This window comes from Heliangelus exortis, chromosome 17, assembly GCF_036169615.1.
Source record: "Heliangelus exortis chromosome 17, bHelExo1.hap1, whole genome shotgun sequence".
Classification (NCBI taxonomy): domain Eukaryota; kingdom Metazoa; phylum Chordata; class Aves; order Apodiformes; family Trochilidae; genus Heliangelus; species Heliangelus exortis.
The window spans coordinates 14,476,742-14,497,365 of NC_092438.1; the positions used below are offsets into that span (position 1 = coordinate 14,476,742).

The following is a 20,624-nucleotide window of genomic DNA, read 5'->3' on the forward strand; positions in this document are numbered from 1 at the left end:
GAGGGTTGGGATGCAATTTTTCTGAGGTCTCTGTGATTTCAAAAGGTTTAAACCAACTATTGTTGCAGCAGTCTGACTCCCAGCAATGTTTCAAGAAATGGGACTGATATAAACAAATTCACCTGGAGTCTGTGGATGAGGCACCTGGAGGCACAGGGAGCTACAAACACATAAAACTTGACATGAATGTGGAAATTGGATGCCTGGGTTAGGCAAGGGCACGGTTGTGGGATGGGCCCTTTGGTGTTTCTCAGCATTGATGCTTCCTGAGGCTTGGTTTTGGGCTTTTTGGGTTTTCCTTGGGTTTGGGGCTACAGTTTTTCCAGGCCAAGGAGTCCACAAATATTGACAGGCTCAGAAGTGCCTGATGTGCAAGAATGCTTTGTTCATTGTAGCAATAAAAAATGTCAATTTTACTCCTAGAATTCTCCTTAAGTGAGCCTGTAACTTCTTGTAATAACTCAAACATATCAGGATCAAAAGGACTGTACAGTTCAGCCTGTGGGCTCAAAACCACTGCTGAACACAGACTACGGGGTCAGACACCTGTGAATAAAATAAAAAATGAAGAAAAAAAAGCAAACAGGATCCTAGGTATGGACTGGAAAGAAGACAAACTGCACACAGCTGACCAGCATACAGGTAATGGGGAGCATTTCCATCCTCACCCTCTTCCCAAATGTAAAAGTCAAGCTTGTTGAGTGACTGAGGAAAGGAAAAATTTCCCATTTTGCTGAACAGAATAGGGAGGGGGGAATTATATTAGGGGCACACCTAAAATTTGTATTTGTCATTGCAAGAGAACAAGAAAAATAGCTGTGCTGCATAGAGATCACTCCATGTCAAAGGAAGAACAATCTGACTAGAAAAAGGAGATTTTGGAAAATGACTGAACAAGTGGATTCTGTGGCTCTGTGATGCAGAAGAAAAGCAAAGATTAGCTACCAAGTCCCAGCACAGGATGGAAGGAGGAAACCAGTCCAGTGCCAGCTGAAAAAGACAAGACAAACTCATGAGGAAGGCCAGGAGGACAGATATGTAGGAAATGAGAATTTCAAGAGAAGTTATAGGGGGTTTTAGATTTAAAACCAGCATATACTCCCATGCAGTTCACATTCCTGGTATCAAATAAACAACCAGACTAAGCCAAACATGACCCAAATCATCAAAAGAGGACCCCAAAGTAGGATTTCTTCTCATTTTAGTCAATGTTGCTTCTGTTTCCCACTAGTGAAAAACCCAGCCTGGCCAAAAGGGTTCCTTTGCAAATGCTGTCATTATTTTAAATCCTCTGGGCCAAATTCTTTTTGTACTTGAGTAAATACTGAGTAATAATTTACACTGATCCTGTAAGAAATAGTAAAAGAAAATGGGTCTGGCTATAACCAATAAAAGTACTTTTTCTCACAACATCAGAAAAAAGCTATTGCTGCAAAAAGGATTTTAAAGGTTCTGGTAACCACCATGAAACCTACTTCTGCTTCACTATTGAAGATAATTCCACATAAATACAACTTAATCCATGCATCTGAGCTGCCTTCTGCAACACATGTGTGATCTTTCCATTTTTATACACAACAAATCTGATAAACAGATTATATGGAGAGAAATGGTTGGAGCATTACAGCATGAGTATAGCACAGAGTAGTTTCCTTCTTTTCAAGTAATCCCAGCATATACAGCCAGAGGAGTCTAATAATTTAGAGAAAATGTGAATTCCACTAGGAAAAAGAAAACAATACTAAAAGTGTTCCCTGAGTTTATTTTTCTTTGTGCTGAATAATTTTAAGTGCTTAAGATTCTGAAATCTCCACACAACAAAAAAAAACCACAAATTTCTGCTTTGTCTTGCATTGCTTTTTTTTACCTATAATGCCATCATCTCTGTTCCCAACAGCCCTGTCAGCCTGAAAAACAAGAATAAAGAAGATAAAGAGGAACATAAATAGAAATATCTGTTGGGATTAGGAGTAAAAACAAAATCTCTAAAGCATTCAGGGCAAAGTCATCACATATAACCAAACTCCTGGGTGCTCATCCCTCAGGGAGATGGGAGGAAAGTCTGCAGAAGTTGGTGCTGGGACCAGAAAACACAAGCTAGAGAGCAGGAGATAGAAAAGATTTGTGAGAAAAGACCTATAAAGATGTGTGTTCACACTTGGAAAAGCGTGATGAGTCAGATGCTGACAGTCACTTGAAAAATAATCCTGAAGAAGAGCCCTGCCTTTCCTGGGAAGGCATTCTGTCCAAGTTGAAATTGCACTGTTTATTCCTCTAAGCAGGCAGAGGAGCCTGAGCAACACAGGAACACAGAAATTACATCTCTAAGTGGAATGCCCTGCAACATAAAAATAATTGAAGTCATAATTCTGTGCTCCCCTAAATAGCTATTATCTGTATTTCTTGCACGCAATTAGAACCAAGCAAAAAAAAAAGCTGATTATTTGGCTGCAGGATGAAATGGAGGAAGGACTGGGACACGGAGAGAGCAGTCTGAGTCCAAGGGGACATGGAAGACTCTGCAGAGACATCCACTAGGACAAGGCACTGGAAAAATGAGACACTGAGGAGACAGCAGTCATCATGTGCCAGGGGGAGTGGGCAAAATGAAGGTCACTGAGCCAGGGAAGTGTCTGCAGAACAAAGCTCTGTCTGACCAACCTCGCAAAGGTGCCACTGCAATTCTTCTCACAGAGCAGCATTTCCTAGTAACTTTCTGGTTTATCTATAAAACCAAATGGCTGAAACCCAGTGAGTCTCTATAAACAGTGAGAAATCTCATAAACACTTGGAACCAGACAGGCAGGACAGGCACCAAAAAGGTGCAATACAGAACCCTACAGCTACCTCAGTGCTTGCATACAAGGTTTTATAGATTGTACCAACACCAGGTGCCCTGGGCTTCTCAGAGCACTGAGTTTTCACCAGATAGCTCTAAGAAATGTGGAAAGAAGTCATAAACTCCAAGGCAGGCAACCAACAGGACAGGACAATGCACTCCTCTTTGGAAATGGGTTATCATGCAGGGCTCCCTGCTCTGACAGCATCAGCATTTGGCAAGTAAAGGCCAAGGGCTTGCTCTATTTAGTTCTCCGTGCACCAAGAGGACCAACAAAATGTTCTACAGACCCACTTCAACCAGAACATCTGCATGGGCTGTGTCTGGCAAGTCTAGCCTGAGAAAGGGGCCCCGCTGGGTATTGTGAAAGACCTGAATTTTCTGCATTACACCCTCCATCCTGAACTCCTTCGGGGCTCTGCTGCCCTCAGCAAGCCCCATGAAGCCAGCGAGTGCCACCAGCACGGTGCCAGCAGAACCAGACCCCCGAGACACCCCTGAGCTCAGAGCAGAGCAGCTGAAGCACCCCCCGGTGTGCACGGGTACCAAAAATAAATCCCGCAGCTCCACACAGCCGTTCTTTTTGGGGGGGACTCGGCTGTGACACCTCCCCCCATCCCGAGCCAGCCCATCACCGCCGCAGTGGTCCCCGAGGTGTGGTGGCAGCAGGTAGCAGCTGTGTCCCTGCCTCCCTCCCTCCCTCCCTCCCCCGGAGTTCTCCCGCTTCAGGCTCCGGGAGCAGAGGACATCGAGTCCTGCAGCCTGCAGGTGTCTCCCGGCGGAGGAGGCTGCAGGGCCCCTTGGGGATGATGTGTGGTACCCGAGCAGATGTTCACTGGCTCCGGGTGCTCTCGGAGAGGCAGACCCGCTCGCAGCCCCTCCGGGCCCCGGAACACACCGGTTCCGAGAGAGCGGCCCCGCTCCCGAGCCTGCAGCTGCTCCGCTAAAGGCACAAAGGCAGATTTCAAGTGAAGAGAAAAGAATGGGAGTCTGGCTGCAGCCTTTTCCTCCCTGCTACAAGACCGGATTGGAAGAAGCTGAGAGTTTTGATGCCTGGAAAACGGGATTCTGACTCGTGAGAGGCTCTGAGCCCCCCCCCCCTCCCTCCCCTCCCAAATAAAACAAAACCCTTTGACTTCTTCTCGCAGCAGGAGGGGGAGGGAGGGCGGATTTACCATGAAGACAAATCGAAGATGCAGAGCCCTGCTAGCAGTGAGTCTGAATCTGATGGCTCTCCTCTTCTCCACGACAGCTTTTATCACGACCTACTGGTGTGAGGGCACACAGAGGGTCCCCAAGCCGAGCTGTGGGAAAGAGAAGAAGACAAACTGCCTCAACTACGGCGGGAATGAGACTGCAAATGAGACGAACCAGAACGTGGTTCATTACAGCTGGGAGACGGGAGATGACCGCTTCCTTTTCAGGTATTTCCACACTGGGATCTGGTACTCCTGTGAGGAAAATATCAACGCTGCTGGTAAGTAGAAAACAACTTCCTTCCAGCTTGTGCTGTTTTGTGGTCGGGCTCGGTGTGATAAACACACGGGCAAGCTGCTCTGGGCTCTGTCTTAAAGCCCTGCGGAGAGAGGCAGGATTTTCACAGTTCTTTGTTGAAAAGCAACCTGTTTCCAGCGAGAGCCAGGATTTGCCTGTTTACCTGCTGGCTGGTGCAGGGTCTGTGCTCTAAAGGCAGCTGGTAAGCAGCCTGTGCCACCCTGATGGGTGCTGCAGCCAGGGACTGGGCAGCGCTTCCCTTCTGGGAGCTGCTCCACGGCACGCTGGTAGTTGCTAAGGAGGTGCTGACATCTAATTGTAGTACCCCCCCAAAAAAAACCCCTAGGGCAGTGTTCTGAAAAACAGGGAATGCACAGAGGTCAGAGTTTTTTGTCAGGCTGAAGCCCAGACTTCCTCTTTTCTGGCATCCCTGAAGTAAATGACCACCCACAAACCCTTCCCGGCAGCTGCCTCGTCTGTTTGCTGAAGTAGAGAAATGGCAGCTAAAGGGCAAAACTGGGCACAAGAAAGCTCTTTCCTATTCCCTCCTCGGCCATTTGATTGCTGAGAAACACTTCAGAAGACATCTGTCCAGTTTATCAGTGTATTCCTTTCCTCTGCTGTGCCCTGGCACTTGCTAAGAAATAAAACACTGGAGGGTGAACGGAAGGTAGCAGCCCCGGGACTGACTTAAGTCTCAGTAGATGCAAACTGACAGTCCCTACTCCCAGAGCTGTCTGGTAGAGCTAACATCCAAACTCTGCTTCTCAAAGAGCTTTTTGCTAGATTACAGGGCTGAAAAATAAAGTTTACAAATGTGACACAGTAGGAGATGCAGATGGCTCGTGGATGCTGCTGTTTCCATTCCATCCTGCCGTGGCCCAAGGAGCAGATTTTAGGGAGTTGGACCTTCACCAGTGGTGGGAGAGAGGAACACTTGATCATCCTGTGTTTTGTGTCTTGGAGGGCACAGCCTTGCTGCAAATGGCAAGTTTATGAGATCCTGGTAAAACTGCTCTGTAAGGATGTACTATAGAGTGGAGCAAACTTGGGGAGCAGCTCACAGTTCACTTCATCCCAATGTGCTGTGAATACTCACTGGTACTTCTGAGAACAGTGCTTCAAGAATTGGTCATTAAAACTCCATTTAGCATAAAAAGGAAAGTTCATTAACTCCAACCTTGAGATTGTCAATAAACAGCTCCACGCTGAAATGAATGCAGCAAAGTAGCCCTCTTGATGTCAGAAAAAAAGTACAGAAAAAGGATGATTTGTCTTACTGATGTGGAAATAAACTTAGGCCACAGCAGCCTGAGTGAGCAGCTTAAGACTCTGACTTTTTGAGCATCTTAGCTGGGATTGGGATGATCAAGCATGCTCAGATTTCTGGCAGATATTGAAAGCTTTCCAAGCCAAGATTTATGTTTGAGATAACTTGTAACTGTGTGACTCCAGCCCACTCAGAAAACTGAGTTATCTGTGGGAGAAGTGAAATACAGTGATCTATTCTGTGCTGGGTAAACAAAGCTGTGCTGTGGTGGGTGATTTCAGGAGATGGCTGGAAGCCACCTTTAGAAAGTGATGGTGAGACCAGGAGAGAGAGGGTTGCTGCTTCCTTCCCACACCCCCACAGCAGCCACATGTGTGCTTCCTCTCACCTGAAACACTAACCTGGTGAAAAGTACTCTTTAGTGAGAAGAGCAGAAGGGACCAACCTTTGGAAAGAATCCAGCTAGGACCAGGAGGATGTTGGCTTGGATAGACAGCTGCCTCGTTCAGGATTTAACTTTGTTTTCTGGTAAGGACAGGAGCTATGTAATGGACATGAGTCTAAATTTGTCCCTAAGACTATCAACATAAAAGAACCATTAAAGGTCTTCACTCAGCCCAGTGGGTTTATAACACCTGAGGACATTGTCATGGCCTTTTGCAGCCTGACTGGTGCTCATTTGATCCGAGCTCCAGGGCAGGGAGACACCAGGCAGCCCCAACCCATCAGCACTCTGATCATGCCTCTACAGACACCCACAGCACTCCACAGAGTGAGTAATCCATCCCATAGGCTCATCCCACTGCCCACAGCACACTTACTGGCTACAGTCCTGTAGGGATCACAAGTCACACAGTCACTGAGTTGTTAACAAACACCGTAGGATGGCTGGAGAACATCCAGAAAATACCAGCAGTGGGATACCAAATCACTGAAAATCCCTAGGCTGAATGTACTCCCTTCTCCCAACAAGACCTTTCTTAAAGCCTCACCAGTAATGTTCTGAAAATCACTCCAACCACAGCCCTTCTCTGAGCAAAGTCCTTGCACCAGCTCCTCCACAGCTTCACACCCCTGGAAGCAGAACACAGAGCCACATCCTGTGCTCAGCACCATTCCTACAGCTTCTGACCTATTCCTACAGCTTCTGCCCTATTCCTACAGCTTCTGACCTATTCCTACAGCTTCTGACCTATTCCTACAGCTTCTGCCCCATCCCTGACTCCTCACTGGTGATCTTTGAAGCTAAAGCAAAGTCAGTCCCATCAGGAACACATGAACACCAGTGTCACTCTCTGTGGTTGTGACACTGCCAAAGAGTTTCCAGCCATTCCCACCTGTGAGCCACACTCTTCGTTTTGATTTCTCTCTCCTCAGTCATGGCACTGCCAAAACTTTCTGCTCTCTGCACTGCTGCAGCTGAACCACAGCAAAACCTGTAGGGCACACACAGCCAGGTGAGATCCCAGAACATGGATACTGCAACAAAGGCCAGGACTGCAGGTCTTCCAGATCCCTGGAGAGGCTGGGTCCCGGTCACATCATAAAATGACACGTAGGCTGCAATCAAAAACAATTTTTGAGTGCCTTCTCACTGCTTATCTGAAATATCCATTTATATTTCAGAGCTAGAGGTCCAAAACCATGCCATACCCTCTCTGTGCACAGACCAGCAAAAGAGGCTTTTATCTTGTCTCAGGTTTCCAGTTTTCACTGGCACCACTAGCAGAGATAGAATGTTCTGATTATTTCTGAAATAAATTGTCAATATAGAGTTTATTTATCTCCAGCATGTCTAGGACAGCTAAAGAATCTGAAAAGCATATAGCACCTGAGAAATATACCTGTGAATCCCCCAGGGGAATGGCAGGACATGAGCATGTCTATTCAATTGGTAGGTGAGCCCTGTAATTATTTAATACAATTTCTGACTCAAAAGCATGCTGAGTCCCAGCCTACTGAAAAAAGAGAAAGAAGGCTCCCAACTCTCAGAGTGGGTACAGTGCTTTGGGTCCCATGTGCATGGGGGGGATACAAGGAATCCTGTCCAAGGAATGCACCCAGAAGTGGATGGAGCTGAAGCTCTGCAGATCCTGCTGGTCACAAGCCCTGCTCTGCACTCACTCCTCTGGTGCTCAGGGCACTTGTTGCCTCCTGCAGACCAGGAATTTCTTGGCTCTGGGCAGGCACCTCAGGGCTTAGCTCCCTGTCATTTCATTTCTTTTTGGGTATGACTTAGAGTGCATATTTTATTGCACACCTGCAGGTGAGGTCTGTGCTCATGTCAGCAGTCACTGGACTCCTAAAAGACAAGTGATGTGCACAGAGCAGCAGGAGTAAACTACCTCATAGATTTCATGTATCAGGACATACAGGACATGAAAAAAATGCATGCAGGAAGTAAGACAAGTGGCATAACCTACCCTAATAGGCAGAGGAGTTGGAGAGCTGGGAAGCAGCAACAAATTAGCCAGTTTTGCTCAACAGTGTGTTTGCTTTGACTTTAATAGGAAAAACCCTGAACTCTTAGTTTAGTTGCTAATGAACAGACAATCTCAGCAATCAGATCCACATTCAGAGGCAAAAGCAGCTGACTAGGTGTCTTTTAAGAGGACTTTCCCATTAAATAAACAAAGAGACTTCCCATCTTTCTCACCATACCCTATAGAAGCACCAGGGAGATCAGGGATGGGAGTGCACAGGCTTTTTATGTATTCTTGGAACTCTATTTTGAGGCCAAGGGGGTCTGTACCTCCTCATATGCCTGTCCCACATAATCCTTAGTGCTCTTTACTGAGTAAATTCTAGAGTGGAACTTCCCTGGTATGTAAGGATGCATCAAAATGTGCATAAAGATGGACATTAAATGCCTATTTGAGAATGGGAGAGGCACAACCTGCAGAAATGGCTAAATCTGTAACAAACAACATCCAACATGAGCTTCCCACATGCTTTCATGGCCCCAGAGTGGTACTGCAGGACCCTGGTCCCCATCACCCTGGGGTGATAACGAGACATGATCACTGCAGGCAGCTGTCCAGAGAGAGGGAGAGGGGAGAAACACCTTGTGAGTATATAATTAAAAGCAAGAGGAATTGGGAATTCTTGCTGGATTATGAGAACTATAATATAATTGGCATGCCTGAAACCTGGTGGGTTTATTTGCGTGACTGGAATGTAAAAACTGCTGGCTATAAATTGTTTAGGAAGGAAGGAGTGGTGAAAGTAACTGAGGAGGTAGAGCTCTGTATTAATGATTAAATTTCCAGCAATAGAGGAACTGAACCCAGAGGGCCTGGATAATCTCCATCTGAGCATGTTGAAATAATTGGCATATGGAAATGCAGGTTTAGGAGCAAGAATCTGCAGGTTGCTGTATGCAAAGTGAGGCCACTTGGCCCAGAGACCTTAGGACAGTGTTCAGGCACCACATGGGTTTATCAAAGGTGGGGAGGGGTTTGTTAAAGGGGTATCTTTTAACAAGATGAATCCCTTCTTAGACAAAGGTAATGGATTAGACCCAGTCTAAAAAGCAAAAAAAAAAGCATTCAGTGGAATGTCCCACTGAAAATTCTTTACAGAACTATAGAGAGAGGAGAGAATGATATTAAAATAGTGAGAGCTATGGACATCCTTCACACTAGGGGATGCTCCCCAGCCTCAGCCTCCTCAGAGAGGAATGAAGGAACACTGCCCAGGGAACTGTGATATTGGTGGGAATGACAGAGCAGACAGGAAAAACCAGTGGCTGCTCCTGTGATTTTACAATTATAAATCATAACAGACCCAAAGGAGTATTCCTCCCCACAGAGCCCCCTGCCAGGAAAGGTTGTGAGGGCCAAAATTAGGGACTGGATGGATCCAGGGAGGAAACATCCATCCATGTTACCAACAGGATGATTTGAGAGCAACCTCTGACCAGGCTGCCCCCAAACTACTGATGCAGCACTGGTATCACAAGGGCAGGATCCCCCTACATCCACCCCTTTGTTCTTCCCTAAATATCTATTGTTGGATATAATTGGATACAAAGAGTGAAGTAGGAAGACCTCTTGCTTGAGTCTGTGGTGCAGATTTTACTTTATATTATTTATTATGATGGGGATAAATGGGGAAATTATCACACTAGAGATCAGGTATTCCTAGTTTTCCTAAATTTTGGTCTGGGGAATGATTCTGTTATTGCTGAGATTAGTGACCTAAGAACTAGGGATATAATTCCAGTGACCTAATTCACAGAATGGACATCAGCAGATGTAGATTTTTGTGCCTAAACTGATCAACATTGTTACTGCAGTCAGCAGAGAGCTGCAAGTTCTTCTTGGGGAAGAAATTCCTCCTTAAATGGGAGTAACTGAGCCCTGGGATTACACAGGTTCCTCACTGGCCAAAAAGGAATCTCTCTAAGAAGTTGCCATTTCTAATACACAAGTCCTAACTTGAAGAAAATAATCCTACTTTAAATGCACTCCCCTTACATGTGCTCTGACACAAGGAATATTTGCATTACAGAGGAGAGATTTGCTGTGATAAAATGGAAAAAATGTCAGGTAAACTGATACAAATGTAAGCCTGTCTGAGAGAGTTGTAAGAATAGTCCTAAAATAACTAAAATTTTAAAAATATTAAAAGCACAAAACACTAAGCCCTAAGACTGAGGTCACAGATAGTCATCAGTTGTGCACAAAAGACAAGAAAAGGAGTTGTGGGCCAGTATTTGACTTTGGGATGGCTGTTACCTGCCAAAGTGCTGGGATAGAAAGGGAAAGAATTGTTCAAAGAATTGTTCTAGGGCAGAATAAGCACCAGAGGTAACACCAGTGCATTTTGTTAATGCCACCATGCATAGCTATGGTAAGAAAAAGGGAGAGATAAAAGAGATGGGAAGTGGGATTTCAAAGGTACTGAAGGAAAAGAGAATCACCTTCAAAATGAAAGAAAAACTTCTCCTCTTTAGTGCAATAAATTGAAGATGTAGAGGGCATGTGATTGTACCTTTTGTATACATACATACGTGGGCAAATATCAAGAAAAGAATATGACTTACCTAACCTGGCATTGAGGAAAAAAATTAAAAATCCAAGGTGAGGTTCCCAGGAAGTTTCTCTCTGGATTTCACCTCCACAGAGGGCAGTATGAGCAAAGGAAATCCACAGCCTGGGCTGGATACTTCCTAAAGCCACAGGGAGACTGGTATGAGACAAGAGGAATGTTGGTGGCATGAGGAAGCTTGGAGTTGATTTGTTGGGATCTGACAGAGAAGTGAAAGAAGCCCCCTTGGGTTGGCTGCCTTGCTCACACCCCATCATTATTCTGTTCCATGGCAGGGGTGCCACTGGTGTCACTGGTCACCAGTGGGAGCCAAGAAAAAAGTCCTTGCTGGCTACCATATTTTCTGGAGGGTTTTTTATGCCTTCTCCAAAGCATCAGAAATTTGCCACAGCATGTCAAGAAGTGACTTTGCTGCTGGTGCTATTGCAGCTTCTCAGTAACTACTTGGGATGTCTGCTCATGCACTGAGCATCATGAGGGATCAGAAGGGAAATCTCCCTCAGGGATAATGAAAAAATTTTGCCTTCTTTTACAATATGGGGAAGGGTTTTTTGCTGTAGGAATTGAAGCCATGTGATAAGAGCCTTCAGATCTGTTCATGTTCACTCTGACTCTGCTCCTGTGGTACCTGAATGCTGTGGTTCCTGTGGTGGTGCCAGCTTTATGATGGACACTCAGGCTTTTATAGGATGTTTGGGATATTCTGTGTCTGCAGAGCACTGGGGATTTGGGGATTTTATGTCCTCCAGAGCCTGCTAGACAGACTGGCTCTAAGAGCATCTATCATCCATAAAGTGTGGACAGAAATTCCCCAGAGGCTGAGGCTGCTCACAGAGTAAAGTCAGGGACTGGGCAGTGAACCACTCCTTGTCTGATAAGCTCCTCTCTATCCTGAGCAAAAAAATGTGTTGCTTCTCTTTGGATGTGTCTGTCCTCAACCATTTAACCTGCAGCCTTAAAGGAAGCATCTGAGGGGCTCTGGTTGTTCCCTGTAATTGGAATAAAATTCAAAGTGCTGAAAGACTAACACAAAAACCTGTATTTCAAAAAAAACTGAGATACTTATTCCAGGGCCAGTGCAAAAGATGCACAGCAGCATTCAGAAATGCAGAATGGAATCTCAATCATCATTATATTCCCATGGCTTTTAAATTACAGCAGACTCAATCCTGATTTTAAAACTTTCCTTACATGGAATTAACAGAAGTGGCTTATTGACAGCTCTCCAAATGGGGACTTCCAGGGAACAGGGCTGTTTCTGACAGAATTCTCTCTTAATCATGAATTGATGTCCTGTTATTTAGTGTTATTCTTGGTAATATGAATCTTTGCTGACCCAGCTTACAAATGACTCCAGCAGACAACAAATAATAACAAGCAGATGGCATTCCTATGGAATGACCTGGCTTGTAAAATAGTCACAGGCAAACAATATTTATTTTAAGGTGTCCCACCTTGCATTGGGTGGGGAAAAGGACAGAAACAATGCTTAAAATGTGGGAAATTGATTGGGAAGCAGAGCTATTCCACCATGCCTAGAGTCACTGGGTTTAGAGAGACCAAATCCCACCTCATCCTATCACTCAGCTTGATTTCACTGGGCATCCCTGGCCAGACAAAAGCCACTCTGTGAGAATTTGTTGCAAAGTTATTAAGCACAAGATTGGAAACATGGTTTACAAGAAATTCAAGCACAACTTTGATTTCAAAGCCTGGATATTCAATTTGGAGTGTTCTGCAGTGTACTCCCTTGAAAAGCCTGGGAATGAAAGGTTAAGGGTCTCTTGTTTCCATGCTGGAACTCAGCTGTGTCTGCCCAGCAAAAAGGACAAAAAAAGAACACCTCAAACCAAAAAGCACCTGAGCATTTTTGGGTAGGGGAGGTGGGAGAAGTTCCCAAAGTTCTCTTTGAAACAGGCAGCCTTGGTTGCAACGATTGAGAGGAACAGAGAGTGGATAAATGGGCAAAACAGTGAAAAAAACTGTTCTGGTGTTAACTGAGGAGAAGAATTAGAGGTTGATGCAGCACAGGCTCTGCCATTCTGTGTCCCTTCCCTCCAGCAATCCCTTTGCCTCTTACCTACAGTCACTTGCACATCTTCCAAGCTGCAGCCTCAGGACTTGTGTTCCCAGCAAGATGCCAGGAGTCAGAGTAAAGCTCTGCCCAGAATCTCTTCCCTTTTCTTTTTGGCACACGTCAACTTTTAACGTTTTCATTTTCTGGAGTAATCCCACCCATAAAAAGGAGTTTCCTTCTTTGCTTGCAGTGACTTTCATCTCCTCCTGCCCTGCTTTTGTAGCTCAGGCACAGATCCAGTGCAAAGACTCCTGGAGGGCAGTACCTGGAGAGAAACATTGACATGGTTAAAGGAGAATCCACAGCAACTCAGAAATCTTTGACTATTTTCCAGATTTTCAATCAGGTCTAACTTGATAACCTAATCACTGAAAGTCTCTCTCAGCACCATTGTTTCCTTGACTCTCCCAATCTTTTAGAAATCTGAACTCTTTCCCAGCTCTCACAATGATGCCTCTGTGTACACATCCACCAGGTCTTACCAAGATAAGCAGCTGAATCTTCTATCAGATGAATCTTGAATCAGATAATCTTGAATTTTGGAGGCCTCTCACCTAGCCCTGGCCTGAGAGCAGAATGAGGAGATGTTTGCTTTCAGATTCTGTGCAAAATTTTTAATATTTCAGTGCAGAAAACACAGTTGCCATGGTACACAGTCCCAGTTAGCACCAAGGTGCTGGGGCATTCCCTGCTCTGCCCCCTGAAAAGCTTTCAGCTGCTCTGACCAAGCAGGGGGAAACTCCAGAGTGTGACTGATGAAAATATTACCATTTCTTTGGGAATATGTGGACTGAAGAAGAGTGCACGCCTGGAATGAAAAAGTGGGAAGCTTTACAGTTTTTCCACTTTCAAAGGTAAAAAGTTGGAAGAATTTGAGTTTGCTGAAAGACAACAGTAGTGGAGCATTCAGATTTTAAAACAGCAAAAGGAAAAAAAACTGTGAGTCATCTCAGCAGAGGATGAGAAATCCAACAAATTCTCCTGTTCCTTGGAAAGAAGAGGCTGATGGGCAGCAGTGATGAATGGCAGCTGTCGGAGTGAGAGAAAGCAATTTTTTTTTTTATAGTTCAAGGCATATTTTAGTGTAATTCTGGATGAACTTGTTTATTTTCCAGCAGAAAATACTGCTCCAGCAAAATCATTGTCAACTGGAAAATGTTGATTTTGCAGATTAACACTCAATTTTTCATTAGGAAAAAAAAAAAAAAAAAAAGTCAATTAAATGCTTTGCCTGGGATCGGTTTAATCAAAATGAAATATTTCACTCATTAATTAACCTGATCCAACTTAGTAGGGGTGAGCTGATTAACCTGTATTTCCCCTAATGTGGTGCTTTATTTCCTTGAAGTTGTGCTGCAGTCCCCAGCCTGGGGTCCCTCGGGGGTTTGTATCTTTCTTGAGACAAGTGCAGTGATTTTACTCTCAGGAGATGATGTGAGATCTCATCAGCATCACATGGCTCCAGATATAATTGGAGAGATAAAGATTTCTTAGGCCCTATTAGGAAAAAAGGGGACCTTGTCCTTTGTAGGCTGCGAGCCAGAGTGGTACTAAATGGGAATGCTGTTTAAATGAAATTTAATCATTTAAACTTCCATCAGAACTGTACTTTTGAACTCGTAAAATTTTATGCAGAGTAAGGGAATACAGACAGCTTTTTCTTTTTTCATTTTTTTCAAGATGAAAAGCAGGGGTATAACAGAACTCCTTCTTGCAGTCAGAACTACCAGATTTCTTTTCAGTCAAATTAACCAGAATGTTTTGGAAAAGTGTAGTTGGTGAGACACAAACTAGGATTTTTCAGACCTGTTTTCAGTTTGCTGTCCTGGTTAATTATGAGGCTTTTATCACTAGCTCAGAAAGAACTTGGGAATTTAAGACCAATGAGTGTGATTCAGGACATGAGCTTCTGGTCCTTGCATCAACCATGTCATAAACTCAGAATATTGCTGTTAAATCCTATGCTTTCCTTGGTGTGTTTTCTGCCCTCTTCCTGATTTCCAGGCTAAGCCACAAATTTCCTGAGGTATACTCTGGGCAAATTCAACCCCTTTGGGCAGCGTGTGGTCCTGGGGCAAACAAACCCCACCTTTTAGACAACAGGGGGAAGAAATAGTAAAACACACCTGGGCCTCCCAAAGGCTTAAAATTAAGAGTGATTTCAGTGTGCACACTGAGCTTGGAAGTACATCTGTGTGCTATGGTTTAGAGGCAATCTGTGTGCACCCAAACCTGCCTTTCAAGCTGCCCAGAGAGCTCTCTCCCTGCTCCCTGGTGTCTCCTGACATTCCTCAGAGGAATGGCAGAGGAATGGCAGGGGAATGGCAGGGGAATGGCAGAGGAATGGCAGAGGAATGGCAGGGGAATGGCAGGGGAATGGCAGGGGAATGGCAGGGGAATGGCAGAGGAATGGCAGGGGAATGGCAGGGGAATGGCAGAGGAATGGCAGGGGAATGGCAGGGGAATGGCAGGGGAATGGCAGGGGAATGGCAGGGGAATGGCAGGGGAATGGCAGAGGAATGGCAGGGGAATGGCAGAGGAATGGCAGGGGAATGGCAGAGGAATGGCAGAGGAATGGCAGAGGAATGGCAGGGGAATGGCAGGGGAATGGCAGGGGAATGGCAGAGGAATGGCAGGGGAATGGCAGAGGAATGGCAGGGGAATGGCAGAGGAATGGCAGAGGAATGGCAGAGGAATGGCAGAGGAATGGCAGAGGAATGGCAGGGGAATGGCAGGGGAATGGCAGGGGAATGGCAGGGGAATGGCAGGGGAATGTCAGCCTGCATCCACCTGGGAAGCTGGAGCCAGGCACACCTGAGCTGTGCCCATGCCAAGGTGTGCAGAGCACAACTGGGAAACAGCCCTGGAGCCTGGTGGCTCTGTGGGACCTGTCTGCCTTCATTTTCTGCAGGAAAATAGACAGGATTAGATCCATTCGTTAGGATTAATTACAGAAAAACACCCACCAACTTTGAGCTTCCTCACTGCTGGTACCCAGACCTAGAGGCCCCTAAGACAAACGCCCCCTCCTCAGGAAGCCCAGCCAAGACAGAACCAAGCCCATGCAGAACCAGTTTGGTTCTGAGGGGATGTGTTTGCTCCAGAGATGATGTTTCTGCCTCACCCTTGGGAAGCCACAGCAGCAGCTGGTACCCAGGGCTCTGCTCTTACTGATGGTTACATGGTTGGTCAGCCCTTTCCCTCAGCCTCCAGCACCTCCTGACACTGCTGAGCTCCAGGATGCTTCCCATGGCCACTGGTCCTGCAGGGAAGTGCAAAGGCATCAAGGCAGGACACACCTCTTCTTTCCATGTGAGTTATGTGCAGAGGAGGTCACTCCTTGGCTTTCTGCTCTGGCAGAATCCCTGCCACAACTGGGTGAAGGCAGGACTATCAGGGGGATGAATCCCAGACACTGTGCTCATTGCAGCTCTAAACAACCTTTTCTGTATCCTCCAAAGAGTCTCCAAGAGCCTGGCTGTGAGGAGAAGATGCATCTGGAAAAGGGCAGCACAGCAGGATAAACTCTGCCAAGTCTAAAATTAAACTTAAGAGGGCTTAAGAGATCAGTTATACAAGATACCCAAAAATAAGTTAGAATAAATCCTAGGAGGAACAGTGAAAGCACTGCTGACATCTTCAGTTCCCAGTGAGATGCCTGTCTGCATGTGGAAGTCTGAATGTGGGCTATAAATACCACCAGTGGGCACCACTGGAAAAGGAGGAGGGGGTTCCAGTGCCCCAGCAAAAGGAGCAACAAACAGAAGTGTTCTTCATCAGGAACTGCTTGTGCAGTTCCTACCACAACATTCAGCACTAAATCAGGCACCATCCAGCTATCAGCTGTGGAAAGTGATGTCCTTCCAGGCTTTTCTCTACCTCCAATTTACAGTCATTCTTTGGGCTGTGGCCCCAAGAGGACTTTTTTCTGAACACTTCATCATTTTCTGACTATACTTATTTAAACTGGAGGCCTCAGCCCCAGCCAAGTTCTCCTGGGAGAGATGCACTGGTCAAGCTGATTTGAGAGAGGAGATTTCTCAAAAAAAAAAAAAGCTGTGATCACACTCTCTGCATGGGGCCTGCAGACACAGCACCTGCAGCCAGACACTGTGATACCAGCAGGTTCCTCAGAACCAGGCAGCTCAGGATGATGGACCTGAAGGGCATCAGAAATCTCCAGCTCCCAGAGCAGCCTGAGCACTTTCTGTAGCTGCCAATGCTGCTCCCCTTGCCTGCCTCAGGATAACATGTCAGAGAGTCAGGGACTGCTAAAGGTTTTCAGTAATATGGCTTCAGATTCTCTGCAGCCACAGGTGAGTCAGTGCCAGTCAGTTAGCTTCAAGCCAGGTTAAAATAAAACTGTGATAAAATAGCTTACATCTGAAAAGAAAGAAGAAAAAAAAAAAAAAAAAAGCAAACCAAAGCCAAACCACAGATCCATATGGCTAAAAACGAAAAATCCTGCTTAAACTACTTACATCCAGTGCAGATCTAAAGGTCACTCTCCCTGTATTCCCTTGATTTTGTGTCAAGGCATTCCTGACACACTTCAGGAACTAAACCTCGGAGGCTCTAGGTGTGATTCCTACTGACAGCTCAGTATCTTTTACAGCCTGCCTATTTCCCTGGATTTCTTGGTCTAAAGTGCCCCATGAATGAAAAGAAGTTGAGGGAGCTGGGCTTGCTCCTGTCCCTACAGACAGAGGGAGAAGGCAGAGCAGCTGGAGACATTCAGGCTCAGGCATAAGAAAACATAAGGGAGGGGGTGCACACCTGGGACCAGAGCAGCCTTGGAGTCACTAAAGAATGGGGACCAGCATCATCATCATCATCATCATCATTTGGGTGGGCAAAGGCCCAGCTTGGCTGATCAGGTGTCAGAATAGTCCTGCCCTGAACAGGAGGCTGGGCAAGAGGGTTCCATCAACACAACACTTCTGGGATGCTCTTATTTCTGTGATCCAACAACTATCTCTCAGTCTGTCCCCAAAGTTAGTAACTTACTCATCTGACACTTCTTCTGCTCAGCTATGGACTGTCCTTTTGGAATAGAGATGAATTTACTTGGTAAATCAAGTGTCACTTCCTTTTCTTGACTGTCCTGACAGTGCTTGGACTCACAGGGCAGAAGTTCTTCCCTGTGGAGATAAAGAAATGTTCATTTCATTATCAGGTGAACCTTTTCTTTTACAGCAACATATTCAGAGATAGACTACGCTTTCAGATTGGTTTAAAACTGTTAAACAATTAATAAATGTGGGAATAACAGAACTAAAATAATGGAATGTTATTTCAGCACAGCTATCATTTGGTAAAGTTTATCTCAACACCACTAAGTGAAGACACCAGAAAGATTAACACTTTATATTGGTTTGTACATATCATTAATTACTATTCAGAAAAAATCACACACTGTTTTCAACATCACCACAGCATTCCACTATTTTTTTTTTTAATGGCTCACATTTCCTAAATCAGTCTTTTGACTGTGCAATTAAAATGGAGCAAAACTAATAAATAACTCCCTCCTGAAGTTGTCTTTGCATCAATTAAGGTCTTAAATGGCAAAATGCATTCTTCTCCATCCCCTCTGGAAGGTATTCTGGGCTCAGATACCCTGGGGCAGGCAGGAGCCTTGGAACATACATCCAAGGGAACACATACACCTGATGTATGGATGAACCCAGAGCAAAAGAAGTATTTTATCATCTCTTAGATTAGGTGAAGAAATAAAAATACCTCCACCCTAAACATAGATACCCTGCTCAGAAGCCATAGGCTTCTCTAGAATGCCTGCAAAACCAGAGCTGGAGTCCTAAACAGAGAAAATGTGATTTACCATGATTAATGAATGCAGCAGCCTCAAAGCAGAGGGAGTGGCCCAGGGCTGTGTGATGGTCAGAGCAAGGCTTTTGTCTGCTTTTTTAACAATATTTTTTTTTCTTTTTAATTTATTCTGGGAAATTGCTTAGCTTGCTTTGTGCTCCAGGTTTTGTCTGTCCATGTGTCACCTGCCCATGGAGACATCTGTGCCCATGGGGATGCTTCCTGGCACTGGGAGGTTGGGCACAGGCTTTGTCCTAACAGAGAAAAAGAGGGAAATGGGCCAGTGCCCTCCTCCAGCTGGATGCAACACTATTCCTGGCCTTGGGAAAAAACAGCCCTGGCCCTGTGGGGACTCAACCATCAGAGGAAGCATCCTCTCTCTGGCTGGATTTCATTCCTGATCAAGGGTCTGGAATCCCAGGGAGGATCCAGCCTTGGGAACAGAGCAGTTCTGATCCAGGCTGGAGGCACAGGTCAGTGCCTGCTCGCTGGGTGAGGGAGGCCCTGGAGAGCCTCAGGTGGGAGCAATGGGAGAAACACAGGTCAGAAAGAGGAGAAAGAGCAAACCCAAGCCACTGCTGTCTCCTAAAACAATCCTTTTCTTTTAAAGGTGAAAAATGTCGGAGTTTTATTGACCTCGCCCCGGCTTCTGAAAAAGGTAAGACAATTCAGCCAAGGCTTCTTCCCATTTTACTCATTGCATCAGTACTGGTTTTTAGTGCCAGGAGTAACCTAAGCACAACAGGACCTACGTGTCATCCAGATTACATCCAGCCAGCTGGAACAAATGCCAAGGGCTTAAGACAGCTGTTTACTCAGTTGCTGCAGCTCTGTCATTTCTCTGATGCATTTTCTCTTCATTCAGCTGAATTTTTGGTCAAGAAAACAAAGATTAATCTTGTAACACTGACACTTCCCTTTTACCTTGGCACTAGAGTTGTAAATTCTTAATGTTGGCGTTCTAAATTCTTAAAATCATTTAGCCTCTATTTCAAAATTGTGCTCATCAGGGAGAAAAATGGGCAGAGCTCAAGAAGAGAGAGCCCTGTTCTCAGCTGGAGAGGGGCAGGAGCCTCCCAGTGCCCTTCTCACCAGCAATGGGCTCAGATGATGCCCATTTTTTTGCACAAAGCAGCAGTGTGTTTTGTTAGATCACTTGAGACAATCAGGAAACCTTTTTGGGCATATGGAGCCTTCATCAGGTCTGACAGAGAGGCAGGAAGGGGTCTAAGGAGCAATTGCTCTTAGTTTGTCTGGATTGCTGATCAGCTGGACAAATTGCAGGAGAGGGCAATTACCATTAATAAAGCAGTGGGGTATTCAGGGCAGTAACCAAGACAGGCTCTGGGAAATTCATTGTAAGTAAATGTAAATAAATGATGCACATGAGGGAAGAACAATCCTGGGATTACTGCCACTAATGGGCTCTGAGTTAAATCTTACACACACAAATGGGACCTTGGGGCATAACCATGCTTATGAAACCACCTGGCCCAATACTCAGCAGTGGTCAAAAAAAACAAATTATCTGTTAGAAAGCATTAGGAGAGGCCTTGGGAACAGAGCAGAGCATCCTGTCACAGGAGGGCTCTATACATGAGAAAGCTTCACCTTTATATAAAATATAGTGTGGCATTTTGTCCTTCTTAGTCCAGCTCAGAGAGCAGCATCAGAGCTCTGGGAGGTTCTATACAAGACCAAGACTCTTCAGCCTGAAGAAAAGACATGTGCAAGAAGACATGAGAGATATTGACAGATATGTAATAGGAACAAAAAAAATCACTGCCTTTCCCAGTACAACCAGTGGGCACTACACCTGCAGGAGATGGAGTCCAAAGAAGACTGATGGGAGGTTTTTGTGCCTTAACCATTTTCTCCACAAGTTCATCATGGTGAATACTGCTTGGCTGCTTCCCCCACACACTTTCCAAAACAACATTTAGTGCTTTACTTTAAGTATTTCTTTTGGTTGTGTGAAACACTGTCAGCAATTTTTTAGAATTGAATTTTAGGGTTGCTGCATGATGTCAGTGTGTATTTCTAGGCAATCCTTTTTCTCCTGT

The 20,624-nt window shown here is 45.3% G+C and overlaps 1 protein-coding gene across 1 annotated transcript in view; it reads left to right on the forward strand.

Annotated features, from left to right (window-relative positions):
* Nucleotides 1-3,918: 3,918 nt before the first annotated feature.
* Nucleotides 3,919-20,624, forward strand: part of GSG1L (GSG1 like) — a 52,938-nt gene continuing 36,232 nt past the window's right edge. Inside the window, exons 1-2 of the mRNA XM_071760778.1 lie at nt 3,919-4,316; nt 19,172-19,219. Coding sequence (XP_071616879.1) covers nt 4,016-4,316; nt 19,172-19,219 — 349 coding nt within the window. The 5' untranslated portion in view covers nt 3,919-4,015. The remainder of the gene's footprint in view (nt 4,317-19,171; nt 19,220-20,624) is intronic.